This window comes from Stegostoma tigrinum, chromosome 38, assembly GCF_030684315.1.
Source record: "Stegostoma tigrinum isolate sSteTig4 chromosome 38, sSteTig4.hap1, whole genome shotgun sequence".
NCBI lineage: Eukaryota > Metazoa > Chordata > Chondrichthyes > Orectolobiformes > Stegostomatidae > Stegostoma > Stegostoma tigrinum.
The window spans coordinates 26245484-26267328 of NC_081391.1; the positions used below are offsets into that span (position 1 = coordinate 26245484).

General features: G+C 40.0%; 1 protein-coding gene across 1 annotated transcript in view; it reads right to left on the reverse strand.

Moving 5' to 3' along the window:
• The window catches only part of LOC125447092 (RNA binding protein fox-1 homolog 1-like), a 347070-nt gene that overhangs the window by 249523 nt on the left and 75702 nt on the right, over positions 1-21845 (reverse strand). The window contains 1 exon segment of the mRNA XM_048521195.2: positions 9948-9992. Coding sequence (XP_048377152.2) covers positions 9948-9992 — 45 coding nt within the window.

The window sequence follows — 21845 nt, forward strand, 5'->3', positions numbered from 1 at the left end:
CCAGTGCTTCACCGGAGGCTCACTGATGATGTTACCTAGAATGGTGACGAAACGTCTGAAAACGAACCTTCCAGCTCAGTGAGCAAACTCACATCCAGAACTGGAGGGGTACAGAGGTGGTTCACTAGGTTGATTATGGAGTTGAGGGGGTTGGCTTATAAGGACAGACCGAGCAGTTTGGGACTGTATTCATTCAAATTCAGAAGATTGACAGGAGATCTTATGGAAACATATCAAATTATGAAGGGAAGAGATAAGATAGAAGTAGGCAAGAGGTTTCCACTGGCAGGTGAAGGTAGGACAAGAGGGCATAGCCTCAAGATTAGAGGGAGCAGATTTAGAATTGAATTTAGAAGGAACTTCTTCCCCCAGAGGGTTGGTAACCTATGGAATTCCTTGCTCAGTGAAGTAGCTGATGCTACTTCAGTAAATGTTTTCAAAGCTAAGGTAGATTTTTGTTGAACAAAAAAGGAATTAAGGGATACGGAGAGGGTGCGGGTGAGTGGATCTGAGTCCACAAAAAGATCAACCATGATCTTACTGAATGGCAGAGCAGGCTTGAGGGGCCCCGACTGCCTACTCCTGTTCCTAGTTCTTCTGTTCTTATGATACGGAAAGGATGCTTCCTCTTGTGGGAGGGTCTCTAACTTGGCAACACACGATAAAATTAAGGGATCGCCAATCTAAGACAGATGAGAAGAATATTTTGCTCCTGGGGGATGAGTCTTTGGAAATCTGTGCTTGGGAATGGTGGGGCAAAGCCATTGAATATTTTGGAGGCAAAAGGTTATTTAGAACCAGTTGGAGTATGAGTTATGGTCACAATCAGATCAGCTGACTCCAAATATGTATGTCCACAGAACTATTAACACTTTGCATTTCTCATTCATATAATTCATGAAAGAAGCACTGAGCTATGGTAAGCTAATAGGATATCAACGTAAATTTGGACTGGATCTTGCTCCCAACATTTACTGACAAGTCTGAACTAAATTAAAACCTGCCAGTGACTTCATGCCTTGAGTACAAACTGACATAACCGCAATGCAGAAAAATAGCTGTTACATTGCTCTAAAACAATGGCTGGTACTGGTACCAAGTGGCAAGAGGTTGGATAACAGTAATGAGATGCAGAACTGAACAACTAAGCCTGCACTGCGACAGGCATTCATTTAGTAATGCGTGACAAGAATGACGCTGGTGAGTTTCAATACAAAATTACAATGTTTGGAATTCTTATTAATGCCAAATTTGACTCTTCCAAATAAGATAGAAATTTTTTTTAAAAATAACCAACATTGTGACTGCTGAGCTTGCACCCAACACCTAAACACATCTACTCACTAAAGATAACATTGTATACTTTGTTAATGCTGCATTCTGTAAAATCTAGGTCTACATATTTTAAACTGTTGCAAAACACTGAATTCAGTAACAAAATACAGAACTATTTCCATAAATTTTACGATCAAACTACAGATCTGTGGTAACAATGTGTTAATTGTATTAAGGTGAAGGATACGGAAGAGAAGGCAACAATTAAAATACCTTGAAGACATATAGAGACACACTTCTGGAACACCGTTGTCTAAGGAGACAGTAATGTTGCATTCTGTAAATAAATTTAGTATTAAAAAGATTGGCATCTGGTTTCTAACCTCACCATCTGCCTATCAACTTTTAATACATAGCAGCATTAAATTAAAAAGAAGAAACTAGCAGCTTATCTGCAAAAGGGATCCCAAATATTGGAAAATGAATCATCTGTCACTGCTGTCACAGACACAAACATTCATCATTTAGACAAACAGCAATGACAAAGGCATCAAAGCAGAATATCTCCCTCCTCAAATTCAAATGATCAATTGTAGGGGTTTTTGTACATTGTCCATATGGTTAAAGATGGGTAAGGGATATGAACAAGAATTGAATGAAAAAAGGTTGAGATGGAGAAAAATACAAGCATTGAAAAATGCAACTTCTCTTATCTGAAAAAATTCTAAACAGGAACTTCAAATCCCCTTCTCCTGGAATTCAGCAATCTAGCCAGAGAGTTGTGAGTGCATGGAATCATTTACCAATGGTAGTCGTGGAAGCGGAGTCATTAGTGACATTTAAGCGACTGCTGGACATGCACATGGACAGCAGTGAATTGAGGGGAATGTAGGTTAGGTTATTTTATTTTTGGATTAGGATTATTCCACGGCACAACATCGTGGGCCGAAGGGCCTGTACTGTGCTGTACTTTTCTATGTTCTATGTTCTATCCCATAATTATCAAATGGTCTGTTTGCTTGGAATATGATGACTGGGTACTACAATTTGTCTCAGAACTCTGGAGGTAATAGGGTAGGCTGGTTCAGTGGGAAATGGCAGAAATCAAAGTGCTCACGAGCCTAGTCTCTCAGCATTTGATTATGCAGGGATGAAGTTAGAATCAAACTAGATAGCTTTCCACCAGCTCCCTGTGGTTAAACAGTTTGTCATCTCCCATTGAAAGACTCCCATATGAATAATGGGGACCAATCATTATGAGTCATCCTGTTCAGTAAAGCAACAGAAAGAAGATGATTTCCAGAAAGTTGCAACAGCTTCGGCAGCAGACTGAAAAAAGGTGTAATAATCAATTATGTGAGCGATGCCACATTCAGAGTTCCAAATCAACAAAATACACTCCTACTGCAGTGCAGACTGATCATTACATGTGCGCAAGGAAGCAGTTCAATCTGTGAAATAAAATACCCTCTACCTCCTCAATTGGCAGTTTCCTGTAGAATTTTCATCTAAGTTCAAAGACAGAACATGCATGTTTTCCAAAGCACAATACACAGGTGGGCTAAATACATAGGATATTATTTCAAACACAACCTTATCTATTAAAGCTCACACAGATGTGCGGAACTTGAGAATTATGACTATATAGTAAATTTGCAAACTAAATTTAAAATATTTCCAGTCCGCCCTTACAGTGATCTTATCGATGTTTATAAAACCATGAGGGGCGTAGATAAGGTGAATAGCCACGGTCTCTTTTCCTAGGGTGGGGGAGTTCAAAACTAGAGGGCGTAAGGTTTAAGGAGACAGGGGAAATACTTAAAAAAGGACCTGATAGGTAATTTTTTTCACGCAGACAGTGATTTGTGCATTAAACAAGCTGCCAGAAGAAGTGGTGGAGGCGGGAACAATTAGAACATTTAAAAAGGCAATGGGATGGGAATGTGAATAGGAAGGATTTAAAGAAATGCGCCAAATGGGACTAGGTCAAACTGGGATGTCTGATCAGCTGGATGAGTTGGACCAAACAGTCTGTTTCTAATCTATGACTCTATATGAGTAACCACAGGAATATGTGTGAAATATATCTTTACACAATGAATTTTGAGATTTTTCTGTGATCTAAACACAACCCTGCAGTTATACAGAACCTTTAAAAGGAAAGCATTTCCTAGAAGCATGATTTGGTCAAATGTGACACTGAGCCACACAAGATATTTGCATGTGACCAAAAGCTTGATCAAGGAGGTAAATATAAATGATGAAATTGAGGAGGAGAGAGTGGAACAGTTGGAGAGGATTAGGGAGCCTAATTTCAAGACACTTGGACGCACAGCTGTTAATGGAGATTAAAACTGAGGGGAAAAGCCAGACTTGGAGGACACTAGAATCTCAGGGTTGCATAGCTAGAGGAACACAATGCAAGAAACGGCAAATACTGAAAGAGTTTGAAAACAGGGATGAAAATTCTAAAAAATCAACACTGTCCTGGACAGGAGCCCAATTCAAGTCAGCAAGCTCAGTATTGAGTAAATAATTTGGTACAAGTTAGGCAAGCAGCACAATTTCAGACAAGCTCAAATTTATGGGGGGGAGCTAACAATAGCACAGGTGAGGATCTCAGCAGCAAATAAGCTAAAACAGGAGGGGGGACAGATAACGCTACAGAGACAAACAGTCCTGTCAATGGGGTGAAAATGGTGCTTGAGGCTCAGAGTGAAATAGAATTATTGATAAAAGTGATATACAAGGGATATTTCGAGGAATAATAAAATGTCACTATGTATTCAAAGTCAGAATTTGTTCCGTTGGTTTGGCATCATCATCAGTTTGGTCAGTTTCCACTACATAGAAAACCGACCAGAATAGGAGGTGGCTATTTCGCTGCCAAACAATCCAAAGCCCTCAAGTGTGGTCCAGTCATGAACATATTCTTATTTATCAGCTATCCTCTGCAGTAAAATACTCCTGTGTACATTGCTTCTCATTGTTTATAAGTGAAAATCCTTGGTGGTTGCTAACTTAGCAGTGACGTGGGTTATGGCAATGGCAATATGCCAGTGGTATTTTCAGTTGAACTGAGCTTTTCCAACAGCTGCAACCATCTTCAGGATGAGATATGTCAATCATCCTTGCATGCTGTTCATCAAAAAGGAAATGGCTACAAAATTGAGTACATTAAACTACATTTTGAAGATAATTTGTATTTCAAAGCCCATATCTTTCCCTGAACGTAAGATGCTCAACATTTCACATTCACAATTACATTTTCCTGGAAACCAAACCATTCAATACTTACAGCTTTGATTTTATAATCAATTAGTCTTGGATTGTTGCATTTTAGTTTGATCTTTTTCCCTTAGGTGAACTGCAAATTGTGAAGTCTTAGAATTTGGTTGAGACAGGGACAAGACTGGCAGCTTGGAGTTCCAGGATTTAGATGTTTCAGGTGAGATTAAGGTTTTGCGGTACTAACAATGGAGAATATCACGTCTGTACTGAGAGAGGACACCTTGGCGAGCTCATCCAGTGAGACCACATGGGTAGAGCTCAGGAATTAAGAGGGTGCAATCACTTTGATGGATTGTACCATACGCCTCCCAGTCAGTGGGTGATAAAGGAACAGATATGTGGATAGACTATGGAAAAAAATGTAAATACAGCATGGTTTCTCTATATTAAGCGGACTCGTTTAGAGTTAGGGGCTTGGATAGGGCAAGAATTTGTAACGTGTCTAGCATGGTTTTTTGAAATAGTACATAAACAGTCCACAGGGGAAGGAGCAGTACGAGACCTGGTATCAAAGCATGAGCCTGGGCAGGTGGCCGAAGGTTTCCTGGAGGAGCATTTCAGAAACCTTAATTCTGTAGGCTTTAAGTCACTTATTGATAAGGGTAACAGCGGTCCTTCAGTGAAGGTATAAACTGAGGGAAGGCTAACTACCGCAATATTAGGCAGGAACTGGAGAATGTGGACCAGGGCCAGCTGTTTGAGAGTAAATCCATATTTGACATGTGGGAATCTTTTAAAGGCCTTTTAGAGTTCAGGACCAGCATGTTCATGTGAGAATGATAAAGGATGGCAAGATTCAGAACCCTGGATGACAAGAGAAATTGTGAGCTTAGTCAAAAAGAAAAAGGACGTATACATTAGGTTTTGGAAACTGAAGACAGACAGGTCCCTCAAAGAACACAAAGATAGCAGGAAAGAACTCAAACAAGGAATTAGGAGGGTTAAAATGGGCCATTAACGGTCTTTGACAAACAAGATTAAGGAAAATCCCAATGTGTTCTATGCATCTACAAGTGCAAGAGGGTAGCTAGGAAAAGGGGAAATCTATTCAAAGGGAATTTATGCATGGAGCCAGAGGAAGCGATCCTTAATGAATGCATTGCATTGGTATTCGCAAGGGAGAAAGATATGGTGAATGGTGAATCTCAAGAGGGGTATGGTGATATTCAGGGACATGTCAATATAAAAAAGATATTGCATGTTTTGGAAAGCATTAAGATAGACAAATCTCCAGGAGCTGATGGGATCTATCCCAGAATGCGGAGGGAGGCAGATGAGGAAATTGCTGGGGCTTTATGTCCTCTTCAGTCACAGAAGAGGTTCCAGAGGACTCTGATTGAGGAGGGCAACAAGGATAATCTGGAAAATTACAGATTGGTGATTTTTACGTCAGTGGTAGGAAAATTAGTAAAGAGTTTTAGGAATAGGATTTATCCACATCTGGAAAAGTAATTGGACTTATTAGTGAAAAGCAGCATGGTTTTGTGCAAAGAAGGTCATGTCTCACAAACTTGATTTGAGCTTTTGATGAAGTAACAAAGATGATTGATGAGGGCAGGGCGGTAGATGTTGTCTATACAAACTGTAGCAAGGCCTTTGACAAGGTCCCTCATGGCAGGCTGAAACAGAAGGTGAAAACACATGGGATCTGCAGTGAGTCAGTAAGATGAACACTGAACGGGCTTAGTCATAGAAAACAGTACGAGTGGAAAGGTGTTTTTCTGATTGGAGATCTGTGACTAGTGATGCTCTGCAGGGATCGGTGCTGGGACCCCTGTTGTTTGTTATATGCATAAATGATTTTGAGGAGAATGTAGGTGGGCTGATTAGTACGTTTGCAAAGGACACAAAGATTGGGGAGTTGCAGATAGTGAGGAGAATTGCCAGAGGATATAGCGGGATATAGATAGGCTGAAAACTATGGTACAGAAATAGCAGATGGAGTTTAACCCAGACAAATGTGCAGCGATGCATTCTGGAAGGTCTAATAGAGGAGGGAAATACACATTAAATGGCAGTCTTAGTCGCATCAACATACAGGGAGGATCTAGGCATACAAGGTCCACAGTTCCCTCAAAGTGGCCTCACAAGTGGATAAGGTGGTCAAGGAGGTGTACAGAATATTTACCTTCATCATTTGGGGCACAGAGTATAAAAATTGTCAAGTCATGTTGCAGCTGTATAGAACTTTAGTTAGGCCACATTTAGAATAATGTGTACAATTCAGGTTGCCACACGACAAGAAAGGTGTGCAGGCTTCAGAGAGGGTACAGAAACTGTTTACCATGATGTTACCTTGTTTGAAGGGTATTAACTGTGAGGAGAGATCGAATAAGCTTGGTTTGTTTTAACTTGAATATTGAAGGATCTTGGGCGACCTAATAGGCTTTTACAATATTATGAGGAGTACGGATAGAATGGATAATCAAAGTCTCTGACCCAGGATAGAAATGCCAACTACGATGGGACATTAGTTCAAAGTAAGAAGAGGAAAAACGTTAAAGGAGATATGAGTAGCAGGTTTTGTTTTACACACAGAGGGTGATAAGAGCCTGGAATGCACGGCTAGAGGTCCAGAGGTGCGGTGAAGGTGGAATCAATAGTAACATTTAACAGTCAGCTTGAAAAGATATATGAATAGGCAGGCAATAAAGGAATATGGACCACTTAGAGGCAAAAGGTTATAGTTTGGAAAGGCATTGCACGTTGGCACTGTCTTGGTCAGCCAAAAAGGCCTGTTCCTTTGCTGTGCAGGATAGAGATCTTCAGCTGCATAAAATACCTTAAGACCTCAGACTGTCCTTCAAATTTCTCCGCTTTGAAGATAACAGATCAATATTCAGCTCTCACATTATCCTAACTTCTCATTGCAGAAATACAACTGAGAGATCAATAATCTCGTGAGAGGCATGGATAGGGTCACTAGCCAGAGACTTTTCCCCAGGGCAGGATTGACTGCCATGAGGGGTCATAGTTTTAAGGTGTTAGGAGGAAGGTAGAGAGGAGACGTCGGAGGGAGGTTCTTCACCCAGAGAGTTGTGAGCGCATGGAATAGTTTGCCAGTGGTAGTCGTGGAAGCGGAGTCATTAGTGACATTTAAGCGACTGCTGGACGTGCACATGGACAGCAGTGAATTGAGGGGAATGTAGGTTAGGTTATTTTATTTTTGGATTAGGATTATTCCACAGCACAACATCGTGGGCCGAAGGGCCTGTACTGTGCTGTACTTTTCTATGTTATATGTTCTAAGCCTTCAGGTACTGCAGCTGTGTACAGCATTGGTACGAGTGGCCAAAGGGCAACCAGGGCCTGCTTCAATTCCTTCCATAGAAACGAAAGGGATTAGAAAAGCCAAGCCTAGCACATCAATTACTTGTGCAGTTAACTCACCTACATCACTTGCTTATACGTTGAGTGCAAGCTAAAATGTTTAAGGTGGTCAAAAGCAAATTACTTGACACTTAATTACAATATGAATTTGCAAATTAGGTCAAGGTCAAAACCTCTCCCAACTGTCACAAAAAAAACAAGAAATTAACCCTTTTAAGAGGATTTCAAAAACAAAAAATTTAAATCAGGCTAGATTATTTCATAAAATTCTGAACTGTGCCCTGGGAGTAGGGTTCCACCCAAGTTTCAGCCCCTACTCTTTTGGGCTTAATTTCTCCTTCAAGTACCTTTGTTTCAGTCCCTTCAATCACAACCCTTGCCATGCACTACCTTCCCTAATTTCATACTTGACAGCTTTCAACCCATTTTAACTATAGTTTCTCCACCACTCTCTTCTCCCTTCTCCAAGGAGTCCCAATTCCAGCTCCTTGAACTGCTGTGTTCAGAATTGCCTCCCAGCCTCCATGCCAGCTGATTATCTTATCACGATCCATTATTCAGGTCCAATCCCTCACTCATTTAATGTAGTCACAATGGTCAGGTTGAACACAAACATCCTCTCTCACAACTGCCTATTCCTCGTCTTGTTTCCTCTGCAAGGAGTTTGAACGTGCCTGGCTATACACCTACATCTTGACAAAAGGATGAAGATCTAATATTCTCCAACAACATTCAGATTTTTCTGCCCAAAGGCATGAACTACATCCTCTTTTACAGTGACATAAAGTTTTTACTCCAAGTCCTTATTCTCACCATTCTCCTCCATCAGCGCTCATCTCAAACAAAAATAGAAATTGCTCAAGAGACTCACGAAATCCAGCAGCATCGTGGAGAGAATGCAGACTTAATGTTGAGTCCAGTGATCCTTTCATTGGTAGGAAAAGAAGTTTGAAAAGAATGCAAAGATGTCACTGAGTATTTGTCACCCAGGCTTGAAGAAAAAGGGAGATTCAAATCTCTTCATAAATTTTAATAGTTTGGGTAGGGAATGCATTTGAACAGCTTTCATCTTTAAAAATAATGAGGATTCTCCTTCTCAAAGATGGATGAATCAGAATGAAAGCAGTTCAAGGCACTTTGTCAAGAGCAGAATCTGTAGCACAATACAGTCTGCAAAATAGCAGTTACGATACAGTACTGGAATGCTCTGATATACTCTCTGAAGAAACACAACCCCGCATTCAACTCAAGCTAAACTCAACATGGAAGTGCAAGTTGTTCAAAAATGCTTCATTTCCCCCAAGGACTGAAATCCCCAATATCCCAGCAGGAGAAAAGTGATTTTACGTTTACCTCAAATGTGAAACATACAACATGGAGATCATAACAAACACAACATTCTAATACATCAATTTTTACTGCAGTCTGTTCTTTGAAGCAACAACTTCAATGCTGTGAGCCAGTTATGACAGAAAAAACGATCAGGGAATTCAAACTAATCACAACGGCCTTCGAAGGTGATGGAAGATTTTCCATGTGCAGTCTCTTTTAAATACTGTTGTATCAGCAATGTTGGTGGCATATTTTGCTGGATTAGAGATGGAAGAATTAGTAATCATTTGCAGATATGTCCACTGACGATCTGTGCTGTGAAGGCAGTAAATGTGGAGCGAAATACGTTCAATTCATATCGCCTATTTTCTTCCTTTTTCCCTTGCTACAGAAAGCATGTTGAGGTGTTTTCTAAAGGAACAGTATAAATGTACTTTTCTAAAATTATTTAAACTCACAGAAAGCATTAGCACCAATGAAACACAGCAAGCAGTGCCTCCATAGAGGACATGGTTGTCACAAGGAGAGGGACAGTAAATTAGCTTTAGCAAATTATAACACTTAAGTGGCAACCAGAGTACAACTGTAAATATGAAAAAGAGGTTTACTTTGAACACAAACATATAAACTTAGCAGCTGGCAGTTAAATAGACACCATTTCATTTTTTAAAAGTTTTGATTTGAGAAATGAATGAAATTCCACTTTAGTTTGTGCATACCTGACTCTTCATATAAGGTAGGTATCCCTGGGTCAAAACTTCACTCTGAAGGAGAAACAATAGACCTCTTAGAACACACAAATCTCCATTATTTATTTAGATAAGTGCAACCTGTAAAACTGCCACCAAGAAAACCTGCTTTGGGATTGTCCAGTAAACTTCCAATTGCAGGAATTATATTGTCAAGTGTTTACCAAAATGCATTACACACATGGCCAAACATTATTTAAGCATAACTTTACAGCAACTAAGTAAGAATTGAATATGCACACTCCACCCGCTCCACTTAGTAATTCTTGCATTCGAGAAAAGCTATTTGTAAATGACAGTCATCTGAAACTTAGCAACAAACGCAATACTACCAAGACCATTCATTATTAATCAATTAGACTGTTAACATATTAGTCAAGTGTGGAGTGTGGAAAAGCAAGTGTTTTTCCAATAATAAAGCATACGCTGTTTAAACATGTTGACCATCACCGCATGCGCACACACACACACACAAACAAGCTGTAGCACAGTACATCCCAGCAAAAAAAGGGAAACTGACACAAATGAACTGCCAAATAAATCTGACAAATACATTTCCCACCTTTGATGCATGTCTAAAAACTGACCAGGCCTCTGCTAGATCAGTGATCACCAGTGAATACTCTACAAAATAAAGTTCTGGTCATATGCGCTATTTAAGATTTTTGCCCCCATTCATGAAGGAGCAATGAACTGTGGACGGGAAGGAGTGCAAGAAGAGGAACAAACTAGGAGAAAGAAGGATCAAACAGCACCAATTACAACTAGATGCAAGATAACAAAGTGTGAAGCTGGATGAACACAGCAGGCCAAGGAACATCTTAGGAGTACACCTATACACTCCTCTCTACCTATCTTCTCCCCAGTTCACCTCCCCCTCTCTCCCTATTTATTTCAGAACCCTCTCCCCATCCCCCTTTTCTGATGAAGGGTCTAGGCCCGAAACGTCAGCCTTTGTGCTCCCGAGATGCTGCTTGGCCTGCTGTGTTCATCCAGCTTCACACTTTGATATCTTCGATTCTCCAGCATCTGCAGTTCCCATTATCTCTGGTTACAACTAGATGCACCCTGATGGATATCGGATAGTTATACTCAAGTCATTTCCCAACATCTAAAGAACACTGTTCAGATCTGACTGCAATATTAAGGCCAGGTGGTAATTTGGTCACACCTTTTACAAACAATTAACTATATCATTATGAGTGATTATAATTTCACAAGGCAACTTTGCACATAACAAATCAAAGCCAAACAACCAAAAAGTCTGCCACAAGTACTAGTCACTGGTCTGCTCCTCATTAATTCACGGCTTAGTTATCCAAATAAAAATTGTACAAAAGGTATTAATTTGTATGGGACTTTCCCTCTCCCCAGAATCAAGTTATCCTATCAGCTGAACAACAATTGAGACCATAGGCAACAACATCCTTCACATTTAACAATAGATGGATTACAATATCAGCAAGCAATACACATAGATGTAACCTTGGTAACCAACAGGACTCAACATTTTCAAGGAAATGCTTGTAACAGCAATTACTATGGATAATTTCTGCAACTCTGCAACAGTCACATGCCCATGACAAAGTCAGGTTTTATACCATCATCTCAATAGCAGAAGTGACAATTATTATCTTTAAGACATTCTTGGATTGAATGCCCATCTAACCCTCACTGTACCTAACTCAACAGCATTAAGGGAGCTTTACACTCAATTTAATCCACATTGAACCTACCCTAGGAGTGTTTGATGCAATTACAAGCTGGTGGTTCAAACCTCTTTGCACAAGGACTACTTAGGTAGGCACGAAATCCTACAGATCACCCACTGGTGTCAGCTAAGTTTTCACAGCCACTACACAAAAAAAACCAAGTCATGGTCATTTCTGGAAGCATTAAATAATTGAATGCATTTTCTCTTCTGACGTATGTACCTAAAATTAAACACTAAGTCTATTTAGACCAGAATAAAGTTGTACTCACTTATTCTGAATATTCTAAAACAGCACAGAAACATCACAATAGCCTTCAAATGCAAGAATGGAAGTTGAAGCAAGTACTCTTCCTCTTAATATATTCAAACTCGTTAGCATGAGTTTCAACTGTAAGAAGTGCGATGTTTGAAATTATTTTCTCACAACATACTAGGACACTACACTGAAAATCAAGCCTTACTATTCCCCGAATCACCACAATTGCGAAGATGATTTAGTGGAACTACCAGAAGTCCCAATTTGCCTCTGACTGATTTGCTATCCAGGATAAAAGTAAACCTCAGGTTTCTTCAGTAATAGTAAAAAGTAACAAATACGTTTGAAGCATATTTTTCTCCGCCCTAATAGTAGTCCCACCTGCCCCAGAGATGAGTAATAACACTTCTGAATAGGTTGATTCAGAAAACAGGTTAATAACTATTTATTGCAGCACATTTTTGTTTTACTGTTCTTGTTAAAGTTGAGTATGTCTAACTTAAAATGTTACCCCTTTTAATAAATCCCAGAGACACATCTCGACCACCAGGATGGTACATTTTACCAGCAGCGTACAAACTACAACACCAGTAACCAGAATATTATCATCTAATTAGTTTTGAGTACTGGAAAAGTCAATGAAGAACAAAGCTGCAAATTGCTCAGGCTAAAGTAAAGAAATGTTAAATCAAATTTGTAACCGTTCTGCTCAGATCAAATTATTAAAGGCTAAAGTGAAGAGAGGGAATTGAATGTGTCAGGGTTTAGTAACAGCATGATACACGCATATACCTTAGCCAAACAAAATAAAACAAAAATAGACTTCTTCACAACTGTCACACACCAACAATTCAAATCAGACTGATCACACAGTTTTATTACACAAAAGCAAGAGTTGCATTCAAATTCAAACAGCAGGTAAGGTGCAATGACTCAAAATAAATGATATTGCTATTGCTCTGATGTATGGTGTAGTGACCAACAAAACATATGACACTGCACTGGGGAATAAAACAGTACTTCTGTACACTCCCCTCAGTCGGCACCCCCTTCAGCTCTCCTCAAAACGGAGTCTATAACATTGAATGTTTGGTGAGCTTGGTGAAACATATACGCAGGAAAGCAATATTGAACAGGGATTCAATCGCAATATTTTGTTGAAAAAGCAGTCTGATTGGTTTTCTTGTTCTTTGAATAAAGTGAGTTAGTGTCAATGAAACAAGGTAGGAGGAGTTAAAACTACAATGAAACAGTAGAAAGGCAGTCAAACACTTTACATGAAACAGTTCATTTTAAAATACTCTCTCTTCTCCAGCCATCTCAAATATTTTCATTTTCTTCAGAGCTATTGAACATTGCTGGCATGGTATCCCAACAATACAACTGCCTTCAACACCCCACCCAAGCAGCCATTCAAGAGTTACCCTCAAAATTACCTTAGACATAACACCAACTCTGGATAGCCGCAACCATAATGTGATTGAATTTTATATCCAGTTTAAAGGGAGAAAATATTGTGGGTTCAAGACTAATGCTTTGATTTAAGTGTGGGAATTGAGGTGGAAAAGCAGACGAAGTGAAAGTGACCTGGCGATTCAGATTAAGGGAGAGCTCAACAGAGATATAGTGGCAAACATTTAAGGAAACATTCTAGAAAGTGCAGAATAGATATGCTATAACAAGAAATAAAAATTCTAAGAGTCAGCTCACCCAAAATCAAAGATAGTGTCAAACTCAAAAAGTAAATACATAATTCTGTAAGCAGACTTGACAGATTGGACAGAATATTTTGAAAAAGCAGATTACTGCCCCCAGCCTCTGTATCTCCCTCTGGATTTCTTTTCCTTTAGCATCGTCTTTCATTGTCATGCCTTCCGCTCCTGTTCTTACCTTAGTCCATTCCCACAGCCACTGAAACATTCCCTTCCCTGGCTGCTGCCTTCAACCGGCAATGAGGGCCTCCATCTGGTGGTACACTGTGGTGATACAGGACCTCTTGTAGCTTGCCGCACTGACTAAAGTCTGCCACTAGGCGGAGCCTGATCAACGTAAAATATTTTAATACTGTTTAAGTGCCACATTTAATTTCACAGGTTATTCCAGTTAGGATGGCAGAGTGCTATTCATGCATGTTTGGATATTTAATTTCTAAATTTATTTCCCCAGGCAAATGGACGTTGTTGATACATAATTTCACATAAAGTCGTGATTTTCAGGAATGCAGCCACAATATCCAGTGAGCACTTTTTGTACACCCATAATCATTCTGCTTGTTGTATGAAGGAATCTTTTGATCCTCGAGGGTAATGCATAAATGTGATCTACTAGGATTCTATCAGAACTTTTGATACAGCCCTTCACAGATGGATAGCTAAGAAAGCAAGGGCCCAGGATATCCAAGGTGTGCTATGTGGATCCAAAACTGGCAGGGGGGTGATGACAGAGGATGATGGCAGAGGGATACTTCTGCTCTGGGGAAAAACTGTTCTGAAGACGGGGTGCTGGACCCGAAATGTTAACTCTGCTTTCTCTACACAGATGCTGCCAGACCTGCTGAATTTTCCTCGCAATTTCTGTTTTTGTTTGCAATTATAAAGGGGCACTTCTGCTTAATTTTTCATGTACGGGACTTAGATTAAACACTCCCTTACCATGTTGTTCTCATCTACAGTATTCTGTACATTTGCTTGCAAATACAAATGGATTCATTCCCACAAGGCATATTTCATTAAGAATGGCCTGCTGTTTTTTTTGGGGCGGGTAGAAAGAGTGGCAAACACATATCTGAGACCATAAACCACAAGGTATAGGAGCAGAATTAGGCCATTCAGCCTATCAAGTCTGCTCCACCATTTGATAAGGATAAGTGCAACTGGCTAGTTAGGCTTGGAAGTAACTAATTTAAATTAGAAAATGGCATCCTCGGCTGCTGCCAGTAGGATGTGCTTTGTGATTTTCTTCACATTAGTCCGTGGAACACATACCACAAAAAGGTCAGGATTAGACTGAGTCAGGTACCTGCAAGTTTGTTAAAACAAACAATTACACTAATGAGGCATGATTTACATATGCAATTTGGGTTCCATGCTAAAAATCACAATTACTGTACATACATAGTTGACTGGCTGAACAGGTTAGTGGGGCTGATTACTAACTGAATGTACAAAAGATGAAGTTGGAGACTTGTCATACAAGCTGTGACGTACCAAGTACCTTTCTGAGATCTGTACGATAATGCAACAATCCTCTTTTCATCTGAAGAAAACCCATTCTGTTAAATATATACAAGAATGCACATCAGTATGTTATCTTAAACATGAAAGTAACATTTTAGTGGACCTGCAATATGATCAGATCATATCATTATATAATCACCATGCTTGGCATGCTTCTCTGTGGATGTATAAGCATCACATGCTCTGGATTGATGGGTTGTCATCTGACATGATATTTCCAGTACGTCATCTTTGACAGACGTATATCTATATTTAAGAAATATCTGAAAACAAACTGTAAAATCTTCAACTATTTGGACATTTTCTGTAAGAAAGTGATATCATCTGACCTCTTAGAAATGAACCAACAGTTAAGTGTGTGCTGGAGATCAGATCACTTTGGACAAACAAAACTTTGTCAGAGGGGTGGTTTTATGGTCTTAGTTACTTGAAACTTTGAGCTTTGAAAAGGTCTAGATAGTATGCTAATAGCTGCCGAGAAACCCTTTCTGGTCATGGAGGTCTGTGTTACAGATCCAGGAAGCATTGTAAATAAAACACCCTAGAAGCTGCAAGGCTCTTCCCCGAAAGCCTTTTCTCAACAGAAGCTCCTGACAATCTAAGAGTTTGCAAGTAGCGATATTTGTGTCTACCTGGTAAAACCAGAAGAAATAGATGCTGACCAACTCTCCAAGTTCCAAGTTGGTCAGAAGCAGAACTGGACATGTACAATCAAGCAACAGCTGTCAGTACTTCAGCTCAATGGACAGGAAAACCATTGGATGTGAGATGTCTCACGTTCCACTCTTTATTTCCAGACCCCTGGCCCACAGGAGCTGTTGTTCCCTTTTGTGTTTTTGTTTAAGAATCCATCATCTCTGCAGAGAGATATTTTCCCCCTGTGTTTATGTGTGTCTGTCCGTGTTGGAGATGAAAGGGATTTAGTTTAATTCTGATTACGGCTTAGGTATTATCCACTGTTCTGCCACTTGGTTTAAGAATAAGTTTTGTTTATGATAAAATGGATTATTTTGAGTTTATTAGAAGAACACCGGTGAGCATTTCTTTTACTCTAATAGCAGCACAAAAGAGAGAGATGATAGGTCATTTTGACAATCACATCAAGGTCATTGCTTTCATCAAATCCTCCGCTGTCATCATCCTTGGGGGTCACCTTTGGCCAGAAAGTGGCTACAACAGCAGATCGGAAGTTGGGAATCCTGCCCACAGTAGCTCATCTCCTAATTGCCCATAGTCTGTTCATCATCCACCAGACATAAGTGGGGATGTGATCGAACATTCCCAACTTGGCCGAATATGTGCAGCTCCAGCTACAATGAAGAACTTTATAAAGTGGCTGATAAGAGTAAACAATTGCCTCGAGGAATAACGAATAACTACCTGAAAATATGAGCAAATGGCTATACATTCAGTGATCATTGACTTTACCATACAAACATTGCGTTCTGCATGACCATTAAAATGAGTGTGGTAAGAGGAGATAATGTACAGGGTGAAATGAAGACCTCATACCAAAGCATTACAAGTTGTAAAGGCACGCAACTGTCTAAAAAGGCAATGTACATTTTTGAGATCTCTGCAATAATACAACAAAACCAAGTACTGGACCAATGAATCCATAGTGATTCATTCACAGATGTTTCACTTATCCACCAGCCCAGCTTCAAGCTTCCTTTAGCAAATTAAACTGCATCCAGGCGCACAGATTTTTTTCAGAAATGCATCTGGCTGTTGCATCAGAATTATTTCTTCCTGATTGGGGTTAATGGACTCAAGATGCAAAGAGACGAACAGAACGCAGATTCCATCTGTAGCTTGAGAGATTAGGGGAAAACATAAAAGTGAAAGATCACTGGCCTTAAGCAAACACCAAAAATCAGCCCCAAGAGAATGTGGAACAGCTCGAAGAGCAACCATTTTCATCCTTTTCTACTTTCACTGTATCTTCTCACAGGAGCAGGTTCATCATCATCTAACAGGAATAAAGTGCTTTAGCTATGACCCAAAACATCACCCATGTCTTGACCTTCTGTGTCACCAGATATTCCATGCTGTTACACCAACACATTTGTAGGAAAACATATGTCAGACTTGTACTAATGCAATTTAAACCATGACAATGTACTCATGTACACATTTGTCACCATAGTGTTAGATAAATACCAATCTCCTCTTCCAACATAATCAAAGATTCAGATAAAAACCTTCCTCTCCTCTCCAAAGTTGTTGAATATATTGTCACTCACAAATCCATCCCCATCGTTCCAGAAACTTCATGTTTGAACCTTTCCAATCTGTTTATCTACCTGCCTCAATTCTGAGACAGGTGTTAGGTAAGTGATGATAATATCCTACGTGGCAAAGACAACTTTCCTTCCTTGTCCTTCTCAACATGTTCGCACCTTCTGACACAATTTATCATGCTGCTCATAACTGCCCTTTAACAGAGTTGCTTGCCAAGGGTGGGTTAAGAATCAACTACAATGCTGTGGTTCTGAAGTCAAACAGGCCAGAAGGAGGACAGCAGATTTCCTTTCCTCAACATCAGTGAGCCAGATGGGTTTTTACAATAACGGTTTCTGGACACCAGTGGGGAGACAAGATTTAAATTATAGATTGAATTGAAATTAAATTTCACTAGCTGCCATGTGGGGTTTGAACCCATGTCCTCAGAACATTAGCCTCTGGATTACTAATCTAAGGACATTACCACTATACCACTGCCATCCTCTCCAATCATCAAGTTCAGTGGGGCTGTTCTCACTTGGTTCCATTCCAATCTACCATATTATATCATCTAAGATTGAACATCGTACAATCATAACAAGGAAGCTTCACATTTAATAATTTATGTGGACTTGGGTTGAAAGGGTTGTGGGGGTGCCTGGATATTTTTGTTTAAAATAAGGTCAATCACATGACACATAAGTATTTTTAAAAACTGACATTTGGAAACCATATGGTACTGGATAATTGCTAGTCTCGTTTACTCAAACTCCTTAGGATAAACACCTGTTTTGCTACCGTGTTTTATGGCCGTTCTGCTTGAGTAGTGTTTGAAGTCTTGGAGTTTGCATTCAGAAAATTTTTCAGTTGAGGAGCTTGCTACAGAACAAGTCGTTCTGCAAGGTTCCCCCTCCCTGAAACAAGTTTGTTTAGAGATCAGAATGAGACAAGAATGATGTTCTGCATGGGCAACTGAAAACAACTTCTCAACATTGTATACCCTGAGTAAGTTGTGTCTGCCACGACTCCAGAAACAACTATACACAAGTTGGTAATAATCACACATGTAAGAATAACCATCATTGACTAGAATATGCAACAATGTGGGGAAAAGGCAGAAGAATGCCATGTCATAATGCTCAGAGAGCTGGTGCAAATTGGTCAAATGGCTTCCTCCTGCATCATAACACTTGTGACTGAGTTCTTCTTTGGAAAATGAAACTCTGCAGAAAGAAAACGTGTTTTATTTCTCCACACTCCCTTGCCCTTAAGAGTGCTCCCACGTGCATGTTTTGTTATGTAAAGGGGTAAACGTTTACATTTTCATAGTGCAAAGTGTCTGTTTCACTGAATGGATGTTGCGTTATAATAAATTGATAATTTTGTTTCTACTGAAGGAAATTAGTCAATGGATTTTTTTTATTCTAATCTAATATATACAGAAAGTATATAATTGGCCATATCAGGATTTGTGTTTAAAATGACACTATTTTCTGTTGTGAACGGTGAAGTACTGGGACTAGAAAAACAGCGCACTCCTCCAATATCAGAGACCTAATTCCAATGTCAGAATCATTGTCGCAAAAGACACTGGAGGGAATTATGGAGTAAAATCTGTGCAAGGGGCCGGGTGTCAGCCTGCAGCCACGTTTAACTCCATTAATAACTGTGAATAGGTCAAAAGAATCATCATCCAGGGCATGTGTGAACATACTATCACAGAACTGTCGATTCATCATTGGGTAACAAATTTCTCAGATCAGCAGAATTTCTCCATCATTTTCCAAAGGCCGAAGTCGGGTCAACAGACATATAAAGATCCAGATTTTGTTCATCTCAATTCTCCTCTCTAGGCCGTTCCAAATGTAAACAGCATTTCAGTTGGACTACTCCAAGCAAACACTAAGGCCTCCATGAAAATATTTCATGATTTCCTGTCTGCCAATGGCAATGCACTCATTGTCAGTTCAGAGTTAAGCATGCAGTGAAGCATGGAGTTTTTCTCCAATTCACACAACAACTGTTTTACAGTCAGCAGAAATGCATCCCTGGAAAAGGAATTGCCAAAGCAAGCATACTTTTCAGCAGTCTTTAAATATCAGTATGAAACTCAAGCGGGGAGGTCCATTTACCAAACAAAGCCTGAAGAGCAGTAGCCCAGCCGAATCTGCTCTATGCATGTCGGACTTGGATTCTGTACCAGGGTCACACCATGAATTTAGCTACTTTCACTCAAACTGCTTTTGGAGGCTTTTGAAGATCGGGGACGAACAAAACAGTACAGATTCAGGCCCTTGCCCAAGCTAGAATGCCAAGCATCTACATCAGTCTGCGACTGACACAACCAGGTTAGGAGAAGTATCTCGCCAGAATGCTTGATGCTCATTTACCAAAACAAATCTTCAAAAGAACACTCGAGGCTCGAGTGACGATCAAAGAAAGCTGTACAAGAACATTCTGATGGCTTTTCAGAGTTTAATACCAACAAGTGTTGGGAGAAGCACAGCTGAGGTTGCTGCAACTGACAACCAAATAAAACTGAGGTACAGCACTTTTGAATTAAGTGCATATCAGAGACAGAGACGAAAGGCAAGAAAGTGAAGTCCCAAGCCAGAAACCCATCCAAAGCCCAACTGTCTGATCATAAGATATAGCTACACAAAGAGGTAGACCATTCAGCTCATCAAATCTGCTCCACTGTTCAATGAGTGCATGGCTGATCTTATAATTCTCAAATCCACCTTTCTGCCTTTTTCCCAATGTCCTCAATTCCCTGCATGATTAAAAATTTGAATTCTCAGCTTTAATGATCCAGCCTCAACAGCTCTCTGCAGTAAAGAATTTCATACATTCACTCCCCTCAGAAGATGATTAAGATTATGCCCTCTGTTTTAGCCACTCCTACAAAGAGAAACAACCTGTTTGCATCTACACTGTCAAGCCCCTCAAGAACTGCATGTTTCAATGAGGCTGTGTTTCATTTTTCTAAACGAGGACAGCCCCAACCTAGCCAATCTCTCATAACAAACTCCTTCTATGCACAAGAACAACAGAGTGAATCTTCTCAGGCCTGCCTCCAATGCCAGCATATCTTTCCTTATCTAAAGGGACCAAAGTTGTACATGATTCTAGGTGTAGTGTGATTACTGCCTTGCATAGTTTTAGCAATACTTCTCTACTTTTATACTCTTTTCCCTTTTAAAAGGAAGGCCAACAATCCATTTGCCTTCCCTCTTACCTGATCCTGTATACTAGCTCGTTGTGATTTATGCAAGAATACATCCAAATTCCCCTCTGCTGCAGTCCGTTTCCATTTAAATGATGTTCAGCTCCTCTATTCTCCTTGCCAAAGCACATCTCATTTTTCTGAATTTATATTCCCTGTGGTATTATGCCCAATTTTCAGCAGCCTTATTGGGTGTAAATCTTTGTTAACAGTCACTTAGGCACCTTGTGAAATACTCCCCAGATGAAAATGGTTATCCTCACTAGGAAGGATGATGATGATAATGATGATGATGATGATGAGGAGGACGAGGACGAGGACGAGGACGATGAGGACGATGAGGACGATGATGAGGATCATCCTCATCCTCATCATCATCTTATTATTTTTGGAGTATCACTTCCAGGGCTTTCCTTTCTGCTTCCAAGCCATTATTGTTGGAGTCCCCAAGAATTTATCCTTAGTTGCTTCCATTTGTCACCTACATGATGCTCCTTGGCCTTTTCATCCAAAAACACAGCATTAGTTTTCAAATATGCTGACAACAGCCAGCTCTACCTCACCATCCCTTGTAATATCTTTACTGCTGTTAAGTTATCTGGCTGTTTATTTGAAATCATGCTGGGCAAGCTGAAACTTCTTTCAATTACATACTGGGGCCTGCTGAAGATGTTGTTTGGTGTTATTGCTTTCAGGCCCTCCTCCATACTAACTCCATTCCCGAACTTGGCAACAGTCCCAAGCTCAATCAATTTCTTGCAAACTTGGTGTCACAACTAACAAAGAAAAGCCTCCGACTGCATACAAGTGCCATCACTAATATTGCCAAAAGAGGGATGTATTTGTAATAGAGGCAACTCAGGGAAAGTTAATTTGGTTGATTCTTCATCTTAAGTCTTATGAGAAAAGGTCAAGCAGGTTAGGCCTATACTCACTGGAGGTTGGAAAAATAAGAGATGGGAGGTTTGCGCGGGGTGGGGGGGGGGGGGCGGGGGGAGGAGAGAAATACAGGTGAGAAATGAAGGCAGATAGAAATAAAAAGTACAAAGCAAATGACATCGCAGACAAACAGAAAAACTTGCTGTGAAAGCCTGAACAGAACTAGAAATTAATCAATCCCATCTTTCCAATAATAGATCAGATAAACAAACAATATCTTTCCCAACAACATATCCTGACTCTTAGAAGCTTTGCATTGGCAACTTCCAAA